Source organism: Amblyomma mixtum, chromosome 6 (assembly GCF_055824585.1).
Source record: "Amblyomma mixtum isolate Tamu chromosome 6, ASM5582458v1, whole genome shotgun sequence".
NCBI lineage: Eukaryota > Metazoa > Arthropoda > Arachnida > Ixodida > Ixodidae > Amblyomma > Amblyomma mixtum.
In genome coordinates this window covers 148,043,410-148,061,485 of record NC_143017.1, presented here as the reverse complement: position 1 = coordinate 148,061,485, position 18,076 = coordinate 148,043,410, and the positions used below count along the sequence as shown (strand labels likewise).

General features: G+C 45.3%; 1 protein-coding gene across 1 annotated transcript in view; it reads right to left on the bottom strand.

The window, feature by feature from the left end:
- Positions 1-15,785: 15,785 nt before the first annotated feature.
- LOC149340726 (V-type proton ATPase catalytic subunit A-like) overlaps positions 15,786-18,076 on the bottom strand; it is a 29,213-nt gene continuing 26,922 nt past the window's right edge. The window contains exon 14 of the mRNA XM_089549566.1: positions 15,786-16,363. Within this exon, the coding sequence (XP_089405692.1) occupies positions 16,271-16,363 (93 nt within the window). The 3' untranslated portion in view covers positions 15,786-16,270. The remainder of the gene's footprint in view (positions 16,364-18,076) is intronic.

Sequence of the window (18,076 nt, the reverse complement as noted above, 5' to 3'; positions counted from 1 at the left end):
GCCCTTTGTTTTGTGTTTCTTCTGTCAGCGCCCGTCCTGTCATGTCCTCTGTGTATTCGTCGTAAAAGTTAGCGCTGCTTAAATTTGAACGAAAGAAAATGTCTAATACTAGCATCGCTCGCCGCCTTGCGTACTAAATTCACTGCTTTTTCATGCTTTGAACAAAATAGTTGCATCACAAGCTTACGTAAATGTTCGGAAGGCTAAATACGCTAAGTTTTAGTCATTGTAAATTGTGGTCCTTCAAATGACAGGTTCAGTTGTTGTAAGAAAGTGGCAGCTTCTCGATATTCTTAAACCGCACGCTGCTGACAAACCATCGATGAAAGTGTTTTTAGCGCAAATTCAATAGACCTCCCTTCAAGTACTCTAGATAATAGACTTATCGCTGAGTTATTCGCTGTTCCTTTCATGTGAATTCATTAAGAGAATCTTGTGGCAAGGCAAGAGGTGCCGTGGATCTGATGAAAGGTTCCAAAGAAAGTATATTTGCGGGTTCCATTAACTTAGGCCGTCAACCCCGCAAACATGCTGAGAGCTCCAATATTCTCGCGTAAACAGGAGCCTTTTTCGACTGCACGCATTATTAAACCTAGAAGTCGCAATAACCTTCCATTAACAATGCACTTACGAGCTGCCGCACATTCCGAAGAGATTAAAAGAGTTGACTTATGTCTTGCTTCATCGGCTCATGAATGCTGTTGTAGCAGGAGGACGCTGGTACTGGACGTTCGCCAATGCTAAAGAGACAGTACCGACGTATTGTAATATTCACGCGCTGCTCTTAGCTTCAGCAGAATGATCTTGCTCACTGTACGAGGCTCGTCCGCGTGATACCACTTACGTTCCAGCCTCGCTCGAGGAGATTTCTCGGCAGTGGATGAAAGCCCTCGGGTGAACACCATATGTGCATGTGTTGTACGCAAAGGCTCAAGCACTTTGGGTCATTCCTCTTATTCTTTTTTTCATTTTCGCATTTTTTATGTTAAACTCTGGTTTTAACAGCAGACAGTTTATCGAAGACCCCGTCAGTGCCGCCAGCTTGAAGATATCCTGATCTGATGCAAGAGTGTGGATTTTTTGCGTGTCATTTGCATGAGTGTTCTCGTGATTATGTTCTTGAAGGAGAAGGGAAATGTACAAATGTGTGCGATCGAATCTTGAATAAACCAGTTGAGAGTAGCGCTTGTCCCGTTCGTCTTCTGTCCCTTGTCTGTTTTTGTCGCGCTACAAACATCTCCTCAAGCGAAACCAATTAAGTTGACATTTTCAGGCCCCTGTGTTATGTGTTTTTCAGGGGCTCCCTCGCAAACTAGTTGCCGTCCCAGAAGTACCTAAACAAGGTAAAGAGAGAAAATGGGGCCGGGAGACGAATAACACATTGTAATCGCAGAAAATTTAAAGGAGAGTCTTTTTTAATTCCCTTCAGTTCATTTTATTTCCTAAAAAGATTATTGCGAGTTTCCTGGCAAACTATCGTTTATAAAGGTGAAAGGGCGCTCGAGTAATGTAACACGATCTTCAACGTCGACCGCTTGTGTACGGAAAATGCGGAAGAATATGACTAGGCAGAGTTCTAGGCAACTTAGCTGCGATTATGTTTAACTGTAACGATGAGAATTCAATGGGTAATGTGTCAATTAAATTGGCCATGTGAATCATTAATCTCGTGACCAACGGATAATATGACCCATTCAAATCAGTTAATGTGGCCGATCACAATGAATTGGGAGACTTCGCCACGTAATGAGGTCATTTCATGCGGATGACAACTACGACGCTACGAGACGACCACAGATAAATCTGGTCATAACATCTGACGGTGTAAAAACTTGATATGTGCTTCGTTCAAACTATTTCTTTTTTTTTTTCGGGCCCAACAGTGCTGACAGAGACGAAGAAACGAATGCTCCAGTTTTTCGCCCGGGAGAAGCACTGAAAATGTATTGAAATGCGCAATTTCAACCGAAGTGCGCGATTTCGTTTACATTCTGACATCAATGCTGCCACTCAATGAGCGGAAATTAAATTCGCTTCTACCTTGGGCCTGCGCTTGAACACAATAATATTAAGGCCTTTTATATCAAGCAAAAGGGTGCTAAGTGTGCTAGCGTGCCGTCACTGCCGTTCCTCGATAATTAAGTGGCCTAATAGATGGTCTGTTAAGGAGGGATGTAGTATTTCACGTCCTGAAGCGACCCGTGGGCTATAAAGGACGCCTTAGTAAAAGGCACCGGATCAACGCTGACCACCTGAGGTTCTTTAGCGCGCACTGTCATCGCACAGCGCACGCGCATCGTTACTTTTCGCCTCGATCGAAATTCGATATCGCAGCCAGGATTCAATTCAGCGACCTTCAGCGCAGCACCGAACGTCAAATCCAGTGAGCCACAGCGGCGGGTTACAGTGACTGCATTCTAGGTAAGCGCAAGTGTAAGCGTTGATTTCTCTGAAGGAATTCAGTTGCAAGTGCAATGTCTTGCTCGATTTAGATTTGTTTTTGAGGCTCTTCGAACCACTGTAGCAGGTGGGCCTCGCCAATACCTCCGCAACTCCCCTATAGTCTGGTTAGCAGGAGATTTCGTGACCCCACCGTTTCGCGCTCTCTGTGGAATTTTCTCCCCAACAAAGCTGCAAGTACTTCGTTCCTCTTGTCTTCATTTCTTTTTTTTTTTTTTCAGCTTCAAATACTTGCTAATGCAGACGTCACCAGACCAGTTGCATACTGGAAAAAAAAAATTAAAGCATTCCCATGTACTTAGGTTAGAGGATGGTTTATGGTTTATACGGTTCAACCTCCTAGAGCGACTCAGGTTATGAGGGACGCCGAAGTGAAAGGTTTTGGATAATTTAGACCAACTGGGGTTCTTTAACGTGCACTGACGTCGCACAGCACACGGACCCGTGTCCAACTTTCTCAGACAGGCATTTTGAAGATTGTAAAATTGTAAGATACTGCTATGGAAATATTGAAGATAATGGTCCAGTCTTCTCATGTGTTTCCATCGATCGCGTAGAACAGTGCAGAGTGCAATATAAAGCCAATGGGGAACGTATTTAACGATAGCCAAAACGTTAATAGAAGAAAAAAATGTAAGACTGCCGTCGGGTGATCTACGTATATATTGATTGTTACATTGAAATCTTCCATTATATCAAATAATTGCGTTCTCATACGGTTTCCCGCTGAAAAAATGCTCTTATCAATAATTGCTGGGTATCGCCGGGATCTAGCCCGCGTCTTTTGGATCAGCAGCTGAGCACCATAACCAGTGAGTCACAGCGGCGGCTTTTAGGCTAGAGGGATACTTAAGCCAATTCACTGTGTTCCCCGATATCTGGGGGAATTGTGAAGGCAGAGACGGCCGCTGAAAACCAGGCTTCCAAGGTACCCGGTCAATGACATGCTGACATCAAGCTCAGCAAATTTGCCGGGCGCTTGTGTTTGCTTCCTTTGGACTTCTTGCTTGCATGCCGTGATTCGCAGGTATTCAACGTGCGGAGGGACGTGAACAAACCTCACGCTTTGAGCCCCGACGCTGCGAATTCAAAGATGAAAGCGACGGTTCACGGGCAGCCAGCACCCTTTATTTTCAGGTCAGTGCCTCACTCGCCCGACGCATGTCAGGCGCTTGAAGACGGCCGCTGCATTGCAATCACACGCACCTGTTTGCTGGACGCCGCCGGGTATGGAGCTCGTTTTTGCCATTTCGTTAGCGTCTACTTTAACTATTTATTTTTAGTGCGTTCGCACATAAGCCCGCACTCACCGATTCCGCCGTTCTCTGTCTGAAATCTTTGGCAGGTGGCGACCTGCAAATCGAGGGCAACCTGCCGGGAGGGTTATGGTCAACTGCGCAAAGTGCGTACAGCACTCAAGCCTCGCACTCAGTGATTTCGGCGAAATTTGTGTGAAGCCTGCTTGACCTTGAAGTAACCTAGGTTGGTCACAGATGGGCCACTTAAGTAACGTGACCTTGTGAAGTCATCACAACTTGACCATCGGATTGTGCAAAACTGCCCACTGTGGCAGGTGGCAGTTCATTTCATGATTGGTCGCGAGATGTCGCTTCGGAAGAGCAGCTTGGACCTCACAAGCCCCACCGTTGGCTGCACCTGCCATCGCAGGGCAGCGACGCATCACTTAACTGCTGCACCACAGCGCCAGGAGTTGAATCAGGACTGCCAGGGATCTACGAATGTAAAGTAAAGAACGTTGAAAGCCGAGACTCGAACCGAAACCTAAACCGAAGTGCTAGAGCACATAATCTGCATTTGGTCTAACCACGCTAAATCGGCCGTCATTTTTTCCCCCCTTTTTGTGCCTCAGAACGAGATCTACAGATTTTTCAGTTGTCTTTGTTAATTTTTATGTGGCAAGTGTGCCACTGGGTATAGGTTTAGAAAGAGAGATGGGGACGTTTGGGGAAGTTAGGATGAGTGCAGTTCAGTTTCACAAAGAAACTCGCAAAATGAGTTCATGCAAAAGTTTTTCTTGCATATACTGTATGTAGGTGTAGCTCACCGTATAAGTGTAATCAGTCATGCTTTGACTGTCAGAGGCAGCCCTAATTATACACTCTTTCCATGCGTAGTTGCCAATCTCGTTTTCCTACGCAGCTCAGGCTTCACTGGCCATATCAGTAAGGCGAGAACAAAGTGCTAAATACGCGTGCCAATGTTTGACATGTGCACTTGCTGTCACAGAAATCACGTTGACATGTTCAGCTTCAAAGAAAATACGAACCACAGCTTTAAAAAAAATGTTGTTCTCCTAGTCTGGCATGCAACATTTAAGTAATGCGTGCTTAACAGTTACAAAAATCATTAAATTTTATACTAACCATCAAGGTGGTAGAAAGGGTAAAAGTAGAATGCGAAGACAAGAAAACGACTCTACACTGCAGAGTAAAAATAATTGCTGCTGGCCGATATAGGACAGAAGGCACCATGCATGCATCAGAAGAGAGAAATTCTTTGTCTGCTGTGTGCCAGAAACGCCGCAAATGTTTTGCATAAGTTATATGAAGCCAATATGCAAACGGAAAACAAGTGCTATTTACTGTCACCTCAGTTTACTGCACAAATGACAAGGGCGGAGAAAACGTTAAAAACCAGAGCTAAAGTCAGATTCAACTGAAAAACGAAGCGGCAGATGTCCTTCTAAGGTTTTCCTCCAGCAGATCACGTCGACTAATTTTCATGATGTTGCCGTTAATCCGTTAAAACCGTTGTTAATCCCCTTTGATTTGCGACACACTGCGATGTCACTTTAGCAGGTCCAAGAGGATTTACCACGATGTCATGAAAATCAGTCGTGCGCCATTTACGGGAGGGCTTCATCTGAGAGGCATTTGGAGCTTCGTTCCTGACACCGAAAACAGTGCATACTTCACGAGTTTGCGCTGTTTTTGCTGTGATGGAAAACCAACTATCTCGTGAGATGTTCTTCGTTCTTGAGTTGTATCCGACCACAGGAGCTTCGTGGTGCTTGCTACGGCAAATGGAGTGAATGGCAAGGCAGTATTCTCACGTTGTCACCGACAGCTCCGCCTACAGGCACCATCTTGCCGAAAATAGATGACAGAAATATGTAACCTTCGCATCTTGCAGCTGTTAAGACAGACAAAATTTATATCTTATTTTTTTTATATTCCTCAAGTATCTCATTAAAAGGAATTTTCCTAAACTCACGTAACCAATGCAGCCATCTTGCGTACAGTGCAACTGGAGACATCAACATCTTATCAGCTTTAAACTCTTTCAAGAGTTGTTCAAAAAATTATGAAATTAGGCATAAACGATTACTTTTATAGTGGTAAGCACAGTGTCGTTAGGCTTAACAGAAGTCGATTGTAGTAGTATTTTCTAGTCACTTCGTGGTTATTAGTTTTAACTCTTCGCTATGACAAAAAGCGCCGTTTTTCTTTTTTTTTCGGAGGAAGGTCCGATACTTTTACCCTTCCCTCATTCTAAGGTACGTGCCGCAACATATTTGCGCGGCAACACTTTACCGTCTGCGCTGCAACGTTCACCCTGCATAACAATGAACATCTCCGCTGTCTTCGCAAGGGTACACTGCCCCCATGAGCACTTGCAGAATGCGATGCATATAGGGTTTTCAAATTATTCAATACTAAGTTTTCTTTGTGAAGGCGTGAGGGATAAGAGAGATAGACATCCTGCAGTCAGCCCCTCCTGTATGACGGAAAAAGAGGGAAAACTTGTGGCATGGGCGGCGGTGTCCCCGCTTCCATGTCCGAGCCGCAGTATGTCCCTCGTACGTATGCTTCCGTCAAGGCACCGCTTTCTGCTCTTCAGCGTGTGTGTATGTAAACACTGAACGGTGCAGCAAAGTTATTGTCAGCGCCTTCGTATACCTTGCATTTCGTGCGTCTCTACATCGCATTCGTTTCGTTTTGCAAACGGCCATCCAGGCTGCCCCACGAGTGAACGACCGGAAGCTGGCATGTCAGTCCCACTTCTTTGTGCACTGACTTCTTGCCGTGCCCGACCACCTTGCGCGTAACCTTTTTTTCTTTTTCTTTGGACAACAGGAAAGATCGAAAGCTAGAAGCTACCGTGACAGCGTCTAACAACAGCCTGTCTGAAATGTAAACATTGGCACCCCTACGAGGTGATGATCAAATCAGAGGTGAAAAACCTGGAGGGACGCGTCGTCCTGTTCTGACACGAGACGTGAAAGTAGGCCGCCAGAGCGCGTGCGACGACAGGTTGTCCGGATTCGCGGCGCTGACAGTTCGAAGGGACACGTCAATCCTGCAACCAGCGAGCGTGCTTCCTCTCGTCTTCCCTCTGCACTGGTGTCAGAGGACAACTGCTTCAATTTATTCTAAGTGAAATTCCATTCAACGGCTCTTTCTAGGTGTGCTGACGTTTGTCCTGCAGCGAAAGATGCGTTGCTTGCTCGGGAAATTGCATTTAGAAATTTTCCCCCTCTCGATTCGAACTTGTATCGTCTACGCCGAAAGGCATTCCGTGATCCCAGTTTTGAAATGAATGGCGGTGTACATAGCGTAGCCTCTGTGATCCGCGAGGAAATGAGAGGGATTTTCGGCGGTATGTGGTGACATGTGACTTAGGGAGCTTTTTTCTCACGTCATGGCAGAAGGGGCAGTCCCGCAACATGTGCCCCACCATTGGACGGGCGTCCATGATGCTTGAGTTACGACCTAACTGAGCAACTGGGGGTACTGACACTAAACTCGAATTCCATGGTGTGTGCCTGTTTAGAGGTTTTAGGTGCAAAATTTTCATGCTCACCTATTTAATATTGCCGTACAATAGAAAATATAAAATAAAATGTATAAATAAAATATCATATATATTTGATAATGGCGTACATTATACAAAATCTCCATTTCCAGTGAAAGTAGCGTCTTTGTCGCTTCAGAATCCGGTTATTTGTCGATACAGGACAACCTTAATATGTCTGAAACACACACGCACACAGCGTTAACTGTAAGCGCTGTGTCTGAGTGGAGGGAGAGCTCGCCTCCGTGTTTAAATAGACCTGCCACCTAGCGGCGCAACGCGGCAGGTACCATCGCAACTGTCGCGACCATAATAATACGGAACAGGGTTAGGCGACGACACTTCTTTCATGCCTCATCTAGCGCCGTTGGAGCGCTCGCACGTAGCAACAAGAAACCTTCATATTTTCTCCACACAAATGAGGTCACTCATTCAGAAATAGGCTTCATAGCCTACAATCCATGCAAACACGATGATAAAGTTAATTCTGTGTTTCACAAACGTTTCAACGTTGTACATCGGACGTATGTGACCCGCTAAATCTACGGCACTTTAATCCCTTCGGTGCGATTTAACTTCTGATGTCGTTATGCCGAGCGCAAAGCTTAGGCTGAGGTATTCTCACCTTGGTGTGCGGCCTTTTCTGCCGGCTGGCGATAGATTTCTATTCGTGCGCTTAGCTAACTCACTGACAGGGACCTTTTCAGAATAGGCTCTGGTCAGTTCCTGATCTCGAACCTTCTGCTCCAAGAAAAGAGAAACGGTATAAGTCAAACGGATTCTGCATAAATGTTCTCTTAGCTGCTCTGCACTGCAAAAAAAAAAAAATGCACCCTTAAGAGTGCATTTCCGTGTCTATAACTCGCACCCTCCCAAAAGGGTTGCAAAGCATGCTTGTTGCACCCATAGTAAGGGTGGGATATTTAGTGTTGCTCCCTTTTTCTGACTGCTTTACAGTTTCATAGGTTTTGGTTGCTTTAAAAGGCGCTCATCTTTTTTTTTTTTTGGTGCACTCTTGAAGCGAAGCTAAACACTTACTACGAAAAGCTGCCGACGACCTGTCTAACTTCGCACTATAGATACGGCCTCCCCAACTATAATTATAGTTACTATGATTATAATTAATTAATTTCAGGTCACATTTGTGATGTCTGCATAATGTTCATGGCGTAATTTTGCTGAATATATTAAAAACAGAGAGGAAAAGAGCTTGCTAAAGGAGGCCAACTTTCAGCAAACCCGCTCGCACAGCAACAGGATGTTATAATATGCCACATATTTTTCTCAACGGAACCCAAACCGGTATCAACTTGACTGGAATAAGTCATACAAAGCTACTGAGGGGACAGAGCTCAACACAGAAGACACCACCGCTGTGCGCAATACTTACTTGCCATAACGCGCATACTTTCTGGAAGTTTATATAAGACATTTCAGCGAGCCCCTATTTGGAGTCAGTGATGCTTAGCACCTCATCTAAAGTAATTCAGTTAGTTGTCACATTAGGTTGGTGCAAATCGCCGTCGTAGCTGCTCGTCTCAAGGCTGCAGCTGTCATTTAATGGAAAGTTCGAATAGCTCACATCTTTTTAAAAGTACGCTTGATTGAACTACTGCCATGTTGTTCGACAAGTCAAAGAACACCCGCGCACTCTTGCGCACCTTGCAGCCGTGCACCTTTCAAGGGTGCAAGGGTGCACTAAAGGTGCTAACGTGCTCAGCGCACCGTTTTTTTTTTTTCAAAAGAAAAAAACAAGAAAAATAAGTATGTGGAAAGGGCGCAGTAATTAGCGCTACACCTTAAAGGCTACAAATTTTTTTACTGCGCAGACATGAGGTAAATAAGTTTTGTAAATCGTAAGGTTCAACGTACTGAAGCGACGCATGGGCTATGAGCGGGACGCCGTAGTGGAGGGCTTCGGATCAATTTCGACCCGCGGTGGTCGAATTTCGATGCAGGCAAAATTGATGATGATGATTTATGGCGCAAGGGTATCTGCAGCCAAAGAGCGCCATGGCACAAGACTTTTTTTCTTCTGCTTAAGGTGACGTCAAAGGCCTATTTCCCAAGAATGGCGCCCTAAATAAGCCGAGCACCAGACCAGGGGAAAGCTTGTATCCATTGTATCACCGGTGGGTACCCGGTGGCCGTGGGGATCGAACCCCACACCTCCCGCATGCGAGGCGAATGCTCAAACAACTAAGCCACCTCTGCGGTAGATGGAGGCGAAGTTCTAGAGGCCCGTGTACTGTGCGATGTCAGTGCACGTTAAAGAACCCCAGGTGGTCGAAATTTCCGGAGCCCTCCACTTCGGCGTCCCTCATGGCCTGAGTCGCTTTTGGACGTTAAATCCCACAAAGCAAACCAAACCAATTTCGCCCATCTGTTTTTTTTTTTTTTTTTTATATGTGCGCTGATATCGCACAGCAACTAAAGGCACGTTTCTGTGCTTCTCCGGATCAAACACGCCACTTTTGCATTAGCAACCGAACGCCAAAGCCACTGAGCCAAAGCCGCTGTTCCACGGAAGGACGGGAACAAAACAAAAAAAGAGGGGTGGGGGGAATTATATATACAGAGGAGAGCAAGGGTAGCGCACTTTCATGCGAGTATGCAGAGTGAAAACGGTCGCTCAGGCCGGTCGACTTCAAGTGCGTCGATCGACTGCCCTCGACTGGCTTCGCGTGCTAATTAAATATGAAGTCATATTCAGGTTTCTCGCCTTCGTAAACCGTCAGACGCGAAATCGTCTCAACGCGGCACAAGCACTTTACTGGACGGCGGAGCAGCGAAAGTGGATAGGGAGAGATGCTCTACGACCATCTTGCATGCTTAATCATCGCACTTAATAGAGTTAATATACCAGCTGTCGCACACTGAGTGCGCAGGAGCCATTCCAATCAAAAACGGATTGGCATTTGTGAAGGCTCCTTCAAGCCACAGGTGAGAGGTCCTGTCGCCAAGGTTAAAACCTGGCACAGACAAATACGACGCGCATGCTCTCGCATAGCAGACCTTCGACACGTGCGGTATTAGCTCCCGTCTTCCTGTTCGGCAAATGCAGTCAGCAAAGCCGGCGAAAGAAAAATACACTTCACGACTATGGATAGTAACACTATTAGGGGAAGCTATGCGTACAGACCGGTGCCGTGCCACAGCGGATTAGGGACACTATAGTTCCAGCTTCGTGAGTGTTTCGAAAGTGGCAGCTGAGTTAATTGTTTATGATCTAATTGTTCAAAATCAGCACCATCCCACTTTGTTTTTAATGGGTGTAGAGTACTTTTTAGGAAAGCCCCTGATATGTTTACAAGCCTAAGTAATCGTTCACGAAGACGTCAGGCGAGCTAGCTGTATTCGATGCAGTTGGCAAGTGCTTATCCCACCCGTCCCTTTCGTCTGGAGACCGCAAATAAAGTGCGCTTTCGCAGCGCTGTTTGTTTCTGCGCTGTCCCCTGGGGACTAATCCTCGAGCCATGGTAGCGCAACAGAGAGGAACCAGAATGCTATTGCAGCGCATTAGCTCCACATTCCCCGGCCACCTCCTTTGATCTTCGAGAGCATTTTTCCGCTCGTGTGCGCCATCACTTGCACTCCACTTTTGTCATGCTTTTAGCCTTCATCCCTTTAGTCTACTTGCATGTGGACGCAGTAGTGTTTGGTTAGCATCTCATCGTTTTTTTTTTTTCGCTTTATACTTTACTGCCGCTAAGCAGCTCTTCTCGACTCCCAACCCTAACATTATTTGCGTTAGCTTTCCTTCATGCAGAAGCCTAATGCAGAAATGCACGCTTTACAGGGGGCAAAGCGTGGCTATGCGTATTTATTTATCAACTGAATACCTCAAACGTCTGCAAAAGGAAGAATTGCATGAGAAATTAGACAGGATATTATACAGGATTAACGGAAAATGTTTTCTATAGTGCTCCTTAAGTAGATGAAGGTGCGCAGATGATCTACCATTGTTTGAATAAATACCAGTTAAGTGCCATTAGGAGTTCGTGGGCCGACACAAAAGCCCCGTTCTTCTGAGCTTTGAAGCAGAAAGGGGGGCGGGTTCTTTCTGTGGTGGGGCAAAGTGAGTCATATGCACTGTACTGCCAGAAGGCAGACATTTGAGCAAAACCTGGGAACTTAGATCTGCCTGTCAGTGCGAGCGCGAGCGTTTATTAGTGTGATGAAAGGAACACCCCAACTACCATAGGTAGTTTTTTTTTTTTTCTGAATGTGAAGGCTGTCGAACACTGACTGTTCATGCATGCGGCTTTGGGTTCACTAATATGGCACTGATTTGCTTGAGACTGTTGATGTGTTTACAATCTTGCAAGAGAATAGCGGCCTGCCACATTCCTTCGAAAACACTAGCAATTGCAGCGTACTGACTTGAAATTGATCACACAGAGATCGTATGCAAACCCGTGTTTTGGTGGCCTTATATTTTAGGAGGAAAGAAGAAAGTGAAGTAGGAAATGCAAATTCGCTTCGATTCAAGCACTCGCCTATACTTAGAAGGTCATAAAAAAATGTAAAACCGCTTGAACTCGCGTTTTACAGTCGCGCAGCAGCCTGTGCATGGAACGTAAGTTTTGAAGAAGACAGCGTTTAATATGACGAACAGTCATTTCGCGCATTAAAAAGAGTTTCGAAAAGAAACAAACAATAGCCCAGGATGCAATAGCTGATACAATAGGCGTTCTTCTAGAGCGCCTAATGTATCAGCTCGAGCTTCGCATTTTCTCACGAGCAGACGAAGAGTGGAGTGGCCATGGTTGCTGACGTGGCAATACGGCACTCCCTCAAAAATACGTGCTAAACTAAATACATGGAATCAAGGAACACCTCGAAGTACCTTAGCGACTGTCACGCACAGATGTCCATAGGAAGTTTTTGTAACTAAGGGCCTTCGTCTTTAGAAGAAAAAAAAGCCCAAAGTACGCCGAACGTATCTTCTAAAAAACAGAAAAAGTGGCAGGAACGATTCTACATCTTTGTGAAATAAGGAAAGCAGTCAACTGATGTTTAAAATTACAGGAAATGGGCGCCTCGCAACTTCAATAGCACTGACGAGGGAAGGTTCGATAGCACTAAGCCAGCAGCAGTTGGAACGGACATTGAATGCATCAAGCCATGACCTCCATCTCAGACGAGAGGCACAAGTTGCCCCATACACAACTTTTCAGTGATAACAAAGTCGCTGCAAATATTCTGACTAATGCACTTGAGCTATTAGAACTCACATGGCTGCAAATTTCCTGCAAGATACATTTGAGTCAATCAAGGACAAAAAGTCTCATTGTTCATTTCATTGAACGAGCTTACCTGCCAAGTCTAGTTCAGTAGTATTTTCTACATTTCCAGCTAAGTAACGTCAATTGTTTCCTGTAACTTCAAGCTGGAGCTCAATGCAATTCAAGAATGCATGCACTTTTCCTTGCTCAGCACCCAAGCTGCTATTACTCTGGCCTGTGCGATGCCTTCTGCAGCAATGAGAAAACGAGAAATAAGTGCTTTTAGTGTGACACACCCAAAACCAAACCCAAAGGAAGTTGACACGTCTTACAACTCGTCTCCTTCTTTTGGGATTGTTTAAACATTGTTCTGAAAACAACTGAAGTTTTTTACCTTTCTCTATACATTAACACACTGCAGAAAGCACCAATGAGGTCACACACAAAAAAAAAGAACTGTGGATTATCGTTGAAGAGATAAGCAATGCCATCGAGTGGACTGCAATTGCGCACACTTCCATCCTAGGCCGCAGCACTCTATCCAGATAAATGAAGATGTCATCATCTCTTGGTCAGGATGATTGTAAATAGTACACAATTAAGCTGTTCGACAATATTAACATGACAGGGAATACATTACAAATTCCCATGTTGTGCCGTGGACTTCGGGTGGCATCCTGCTTTTATCAATCCAAGTAGGCTTTAAGTAGAACATCGTTGATACATTTCCTGTTTGTACAATTTCCCAGTTTATACGCTCAAAATTACAGGGAGTAAAAATATCCCTATAAAGTTATAGTTTTCTACTGGTTAATGTGGTCCCGGATAACATGATTTTCTGGCTACTAAATTCAAAATGTTGAGAATTTCTTGCGAATTCCGGTGGAAGTCCTCAAGTTGGGTTCGAAATAAAAGATGAAAAAGGCGGCGGTAAAGGGACTCCAGAAACACTCCCCTCCGTGAATATTAATGGCCTTCACCATGAGATAACAAAGGAAAAGTGAAGGCCGCTCCCTGCTGCAACTTGATTACCTCTCAGTAACCCTAAAGAAGCGACCAAGCTGGTCCCGAAACACTGGGCTGAAAATAAATATTGGTTGGTGTATTTCTCAAGTTTTAATAATTTAGCGCAATGCAAAGGCAAGATAACCGATGGTCGCTGAGGGTAACATACTGGATGACAAGAGAAGGCAAGCATAGCAGGGGGCGTCAGAGGAGATTAGGAAGTTTACGGCACAGGACCGGTTCAACTAGAGAGATTTGGAAGAGGCCTTTGCCCTGCAGTGGGCATGTCAGGCTGCTGATGATGATGATCGAGTTTAGCAATCAACTGCACTTGTGCAAACATACATGTTTCGTATGTTTGCACACAAACATACAACATTTGCATGTTTTGTCGTCGCCAACTGCCAGGCACTGCCTCTCAAGCCTTCTTTGGCTTAGGCAGGCTTGAATCTAAATTATGTTCTTTGAAAATAAACAAACTATTATTATTATTATTATTATTATTATTATTATTATTATTATTATTATTATTATTATACAAGAGGGGCAAAACTGGGGACATGCAAAATGGAGTGCCGGAGTGCAGCGCACTCACCATCCACGGTGGTTTCTCTGTATTGCCCCGGTGCAAAAGGGTGAAGCACAGAAAGAAAAAGAAATATGCGCTAACATACGAGAGGGCCCGTCCCACGGAGACATGACATGAGAAACGGAGGAGTTTCTTCGCAGCGCCTATAGGCACGGGGTGAAGCATCTGGTACCTACAACTCTGCGCTCACATACGACTGGGCTGGGTCTGTGGAATGCAGCATGAAGAGAAAAAATGAAACGCTGCGACAGTCAGCCGTCGCGGCGGCTTCTCCACGGTGCCAAAAACGTGAAAGAGATCTCGGCTCGCCACTGCCACCCACAGACCATTCTGTGTTGCAGTTTCTTCCGCACTAAGGACAACACAAATGCGGACTGAATTCTGAAAACATTAATACAGCTCTTCATATATCATGCCAAGAAATGCAAATTGACTAATTTATCAAGTGAAACTGTCAATAAATGCCCTTGGAACTTCATTCAGGCGTTTTTTTCAAATCCAGGCAGTTTGGTTGATACATTTTTCCTGATGTTTTTTTCAAATTTTTGTATGACATATCAACGACAGTTCACTTACTGCAACCCTCCACAACAACACCTTACAAACCTCAAGATGCATTTTTGGAAAGTACAATGCCAGTTTATACCATCACAATAGAAGCAAAGATATAATACATCACCTGAACATATAAAATTAGCACCTAAAAAAGCCCTCTGAAGAGATGTACACATAACAGAATTCGAATTCCACAGGTACTTACTGAGGCTGTATTAAAAGTGCCTAGCCAATACAGTAGCAGTGCTGTTCTATTTTCAGAAATGTTCGTTTCTTATAATGCACAGCAAGAGAAATTCTGAACTGAGCTGTGTTCTTCACCCTACTTCTGGAACATTCGTTACATATAATGAATGGGCAATATGATTTAACAATTTCCGTTCCTTATTTTTACACATGCTAGAACACGCTTGGATTAGGCTTGGCTTATACGGTTTGATGTCCCATAGCGACTCAGGCTATGAGGGATGCCATAGTGGAGGGCTCCGGAAAATTTTGACCACCTGGGGTTCTCACAGAAATACCACCGCCGCTGCCGAGACCGAACCCGCGTTCTTCAGGTCGGCCACCGAGCACCATAACCACCGAGCAATCACAGCAGCTTGCATGTTACAGCTGTCAGTACTGGCACTACATACTTATACACATAGCTGCACATATATCACCGACTAAAATCTGAGCAATAAGTCAAACTATATCATTAAACCACTAGTAAGAGATAGAGGGAAAGAAACAAGGTCACTCAAGACTTCTCAACTTGCACACTAAGACCATCGCAAGGCTTTCACAAAGATCTCTTGCCGAGTACCTCCTTTATTGTCATTCCATTCTTAACGCTTATTTCACTTCTTGCTCTTGCATATCTACTATATGATGCCTTGACTATGGATCATGGGTGATAATTTTGAAGGCAAAATTAAACATTTCAGCCTATTTCAGAACTTGAATACACACTCACCACCTGCAAGGCTGTTTTCCTACCATGATGTCCACACAGGAACATTGCTTACCGCAACTGACACCTGGCAACTAAAGTAAGTTGCACCACTGGATTGCACAGAAATGATGTGCCACATTCTTGGACCAGGCCTGCCGTGGCAAGCTCCAAAGATGTCCCAAACAAGAACCACAGATTTGCAACATTCACATTTAGACTTTATTCTTGACACCTCCATTATATCAGACACCGATAAAAAAAAATGGAAGGGTCCAAATATATCACTTCAGTGCCACCACAGAAAGGCCATTGCATTATTACATGAGGTAACAAAAGTGAATCCATAAAAGCGCGCCAAGGCTGGTTTACTTAAGAAACAAAAATGAGCAAACAAAAGATTGAGAAACATATGTACAGAAGGCTGAGCACTGAAATAAAATTAGGAAAAACAAAAACAAAAAAATGGTATTGCTGCTCACAGCCCTTTCTGCTCTGCTAAGGCAGGCCACTAACATCTAATACACAGACTGTCTCCCTCGTACGTGCGCGAACCCTTGGACACAGTTACAGGACGAGTCTACTTGGAATGAGGTTGAAGAAACACCAGAAGCGTGACAGGGCCAAGCGATCGACAACAGTTCTTTGGCTCCTTGGCAGTGCTGGCGAGGAAAGCGCTACTCCTCAGTCCTCCAAGTTGCGGAATGCCTGCTGGATGTTCTCAAAGAGCTCCTCAAAGTCCTGCCGGATCTTCTTCTCCCCGTCCACCATAGGATCCTGAAATCCAACAGAGTACAGAATCACATTAGCTTGAATGCAGTCAACACTCAGCATCAGGCAAAGCATGACAACCCTGTATACACCAGTACACTACTTGCAACCATTATTAATGCCTGTGCATAAATAAAAGAACTTAGAGTAATTAAAAATTCACATGTACACCCAATTGCCTTATGCATTAGTAATGTGATAGCATTCGAAGTTGTTGATTCCTCTATTAGAAATGATGTCACTTCTGGTCTGGTGACATCACTTCGCTCTGGCCAACGGGCGAATTCTATGACTGACGACACACTGTGTCCCGATGCAGCTTTTAATGCTACCACATTAATAAATTAGTTAATTAGTAGTCATTAACTGAGAAGAACAATAAATATAGCACAGTACTAAATAGAGTGAAATATTTTAAATATTAACTTATTTGAACTAACCACAATAGACCCTTTAGAAAATTCAGCGCCATCTGGTGTGTGGTGCGCAAACTGCGGTACCTCCGCCATTACTTGGGCATACGCCTGCTGGTATGCGCTCGGGTCAGATTGAAAAGTACGGCGCCCGGCGAAGCCACAATAAGCTCAATTTTCTTGTTTCTGTGTCCTAGCCATGTTCCTTGACATTGGCTCTTTGCACCAAGCTATAGTCGCGATGCCGGCATGCTGCTGTGTGCCTTTCTGCAGCCAGCGCGGCGAAAAGGCGCGCACGGAAACAAGCTGTGTTTCCAGAGCACGGAGCGCACGGAGCAGCTGCATGCTTCTTTCTTCTCGTCCGTGACCTGTTCATTTTCACATTAAAATAAATGATATAAGTATTGAAAGAGCAGCGAAAAGTTCCTTCTACCGTGTATCCGCTCCGCTGTATAGTGAGCACAAAAATAAAGGTGCCACCTTCGGCGCACTCGAGGACATGCATTCCGATGCTGGCGACTGTTTCGGCGAGTCACAAAATCAAAACGTAGCTCAAACGCGCTTGTTTTGGATTTTCAAGCATCCACGTCCATTCATAGAGAGTTCCGTGTGCGCGAAAAAGAGCACGACCATGCGGCGCGGCGAGGAGCGCCGTCGTTCTCTCCGTTGCGAGCATGCAACAAACGACGGCGACATAGGCGGAGTGCAGCAGCAGCAGCTTTGTGTTTTCGTTCGGTCAGGGCCTATGCACTCTGGCTAAGGCAGGAGACACATGTCTGGCAACACGCTCCGGTCGCCGCTTCCGAACTGCCACACCACAGCAAGCAGGGACACACGCAGCGGCAATGCGCCGCTCTGCTCAAGCTCAGCCCACAACCGGTGTCGCACTTCGTTGCAGCACAGCAGTGCCTGAGCGCTGCTTGGCTTGGTGTACAAATATTGCAAGAAAAAACGGCATCGCCTTGTTATCAGAAAGACTGCCAGCTATACTCGAGCGGCGACAAAGCATGCCAGCTGATGTTGCGAGCTTTCGGCAACGGCACCGCTCGCGGGCGCTCCGGGCGAAGAGCTCTGCGGCTGCCTGTCTGCCGTGGTCGTCGCTAGGCCTATAGGCTGCTTCGCATCGAAGCGGCAGGGCCCGGCGCTTCGGAAGTCGCCTGCACTATGATTGAAGGCCTATTCTTCACTCCGCTTTGCTGTCAACAGCATCATCTCACAATAAAATAATAGTATGGTCAATTTCTACGGCGCCTTCAGCAGCGGAGCTAGCGAGAGCCAGTCGAGCCGGACCCCGGCGTCGGGCCAG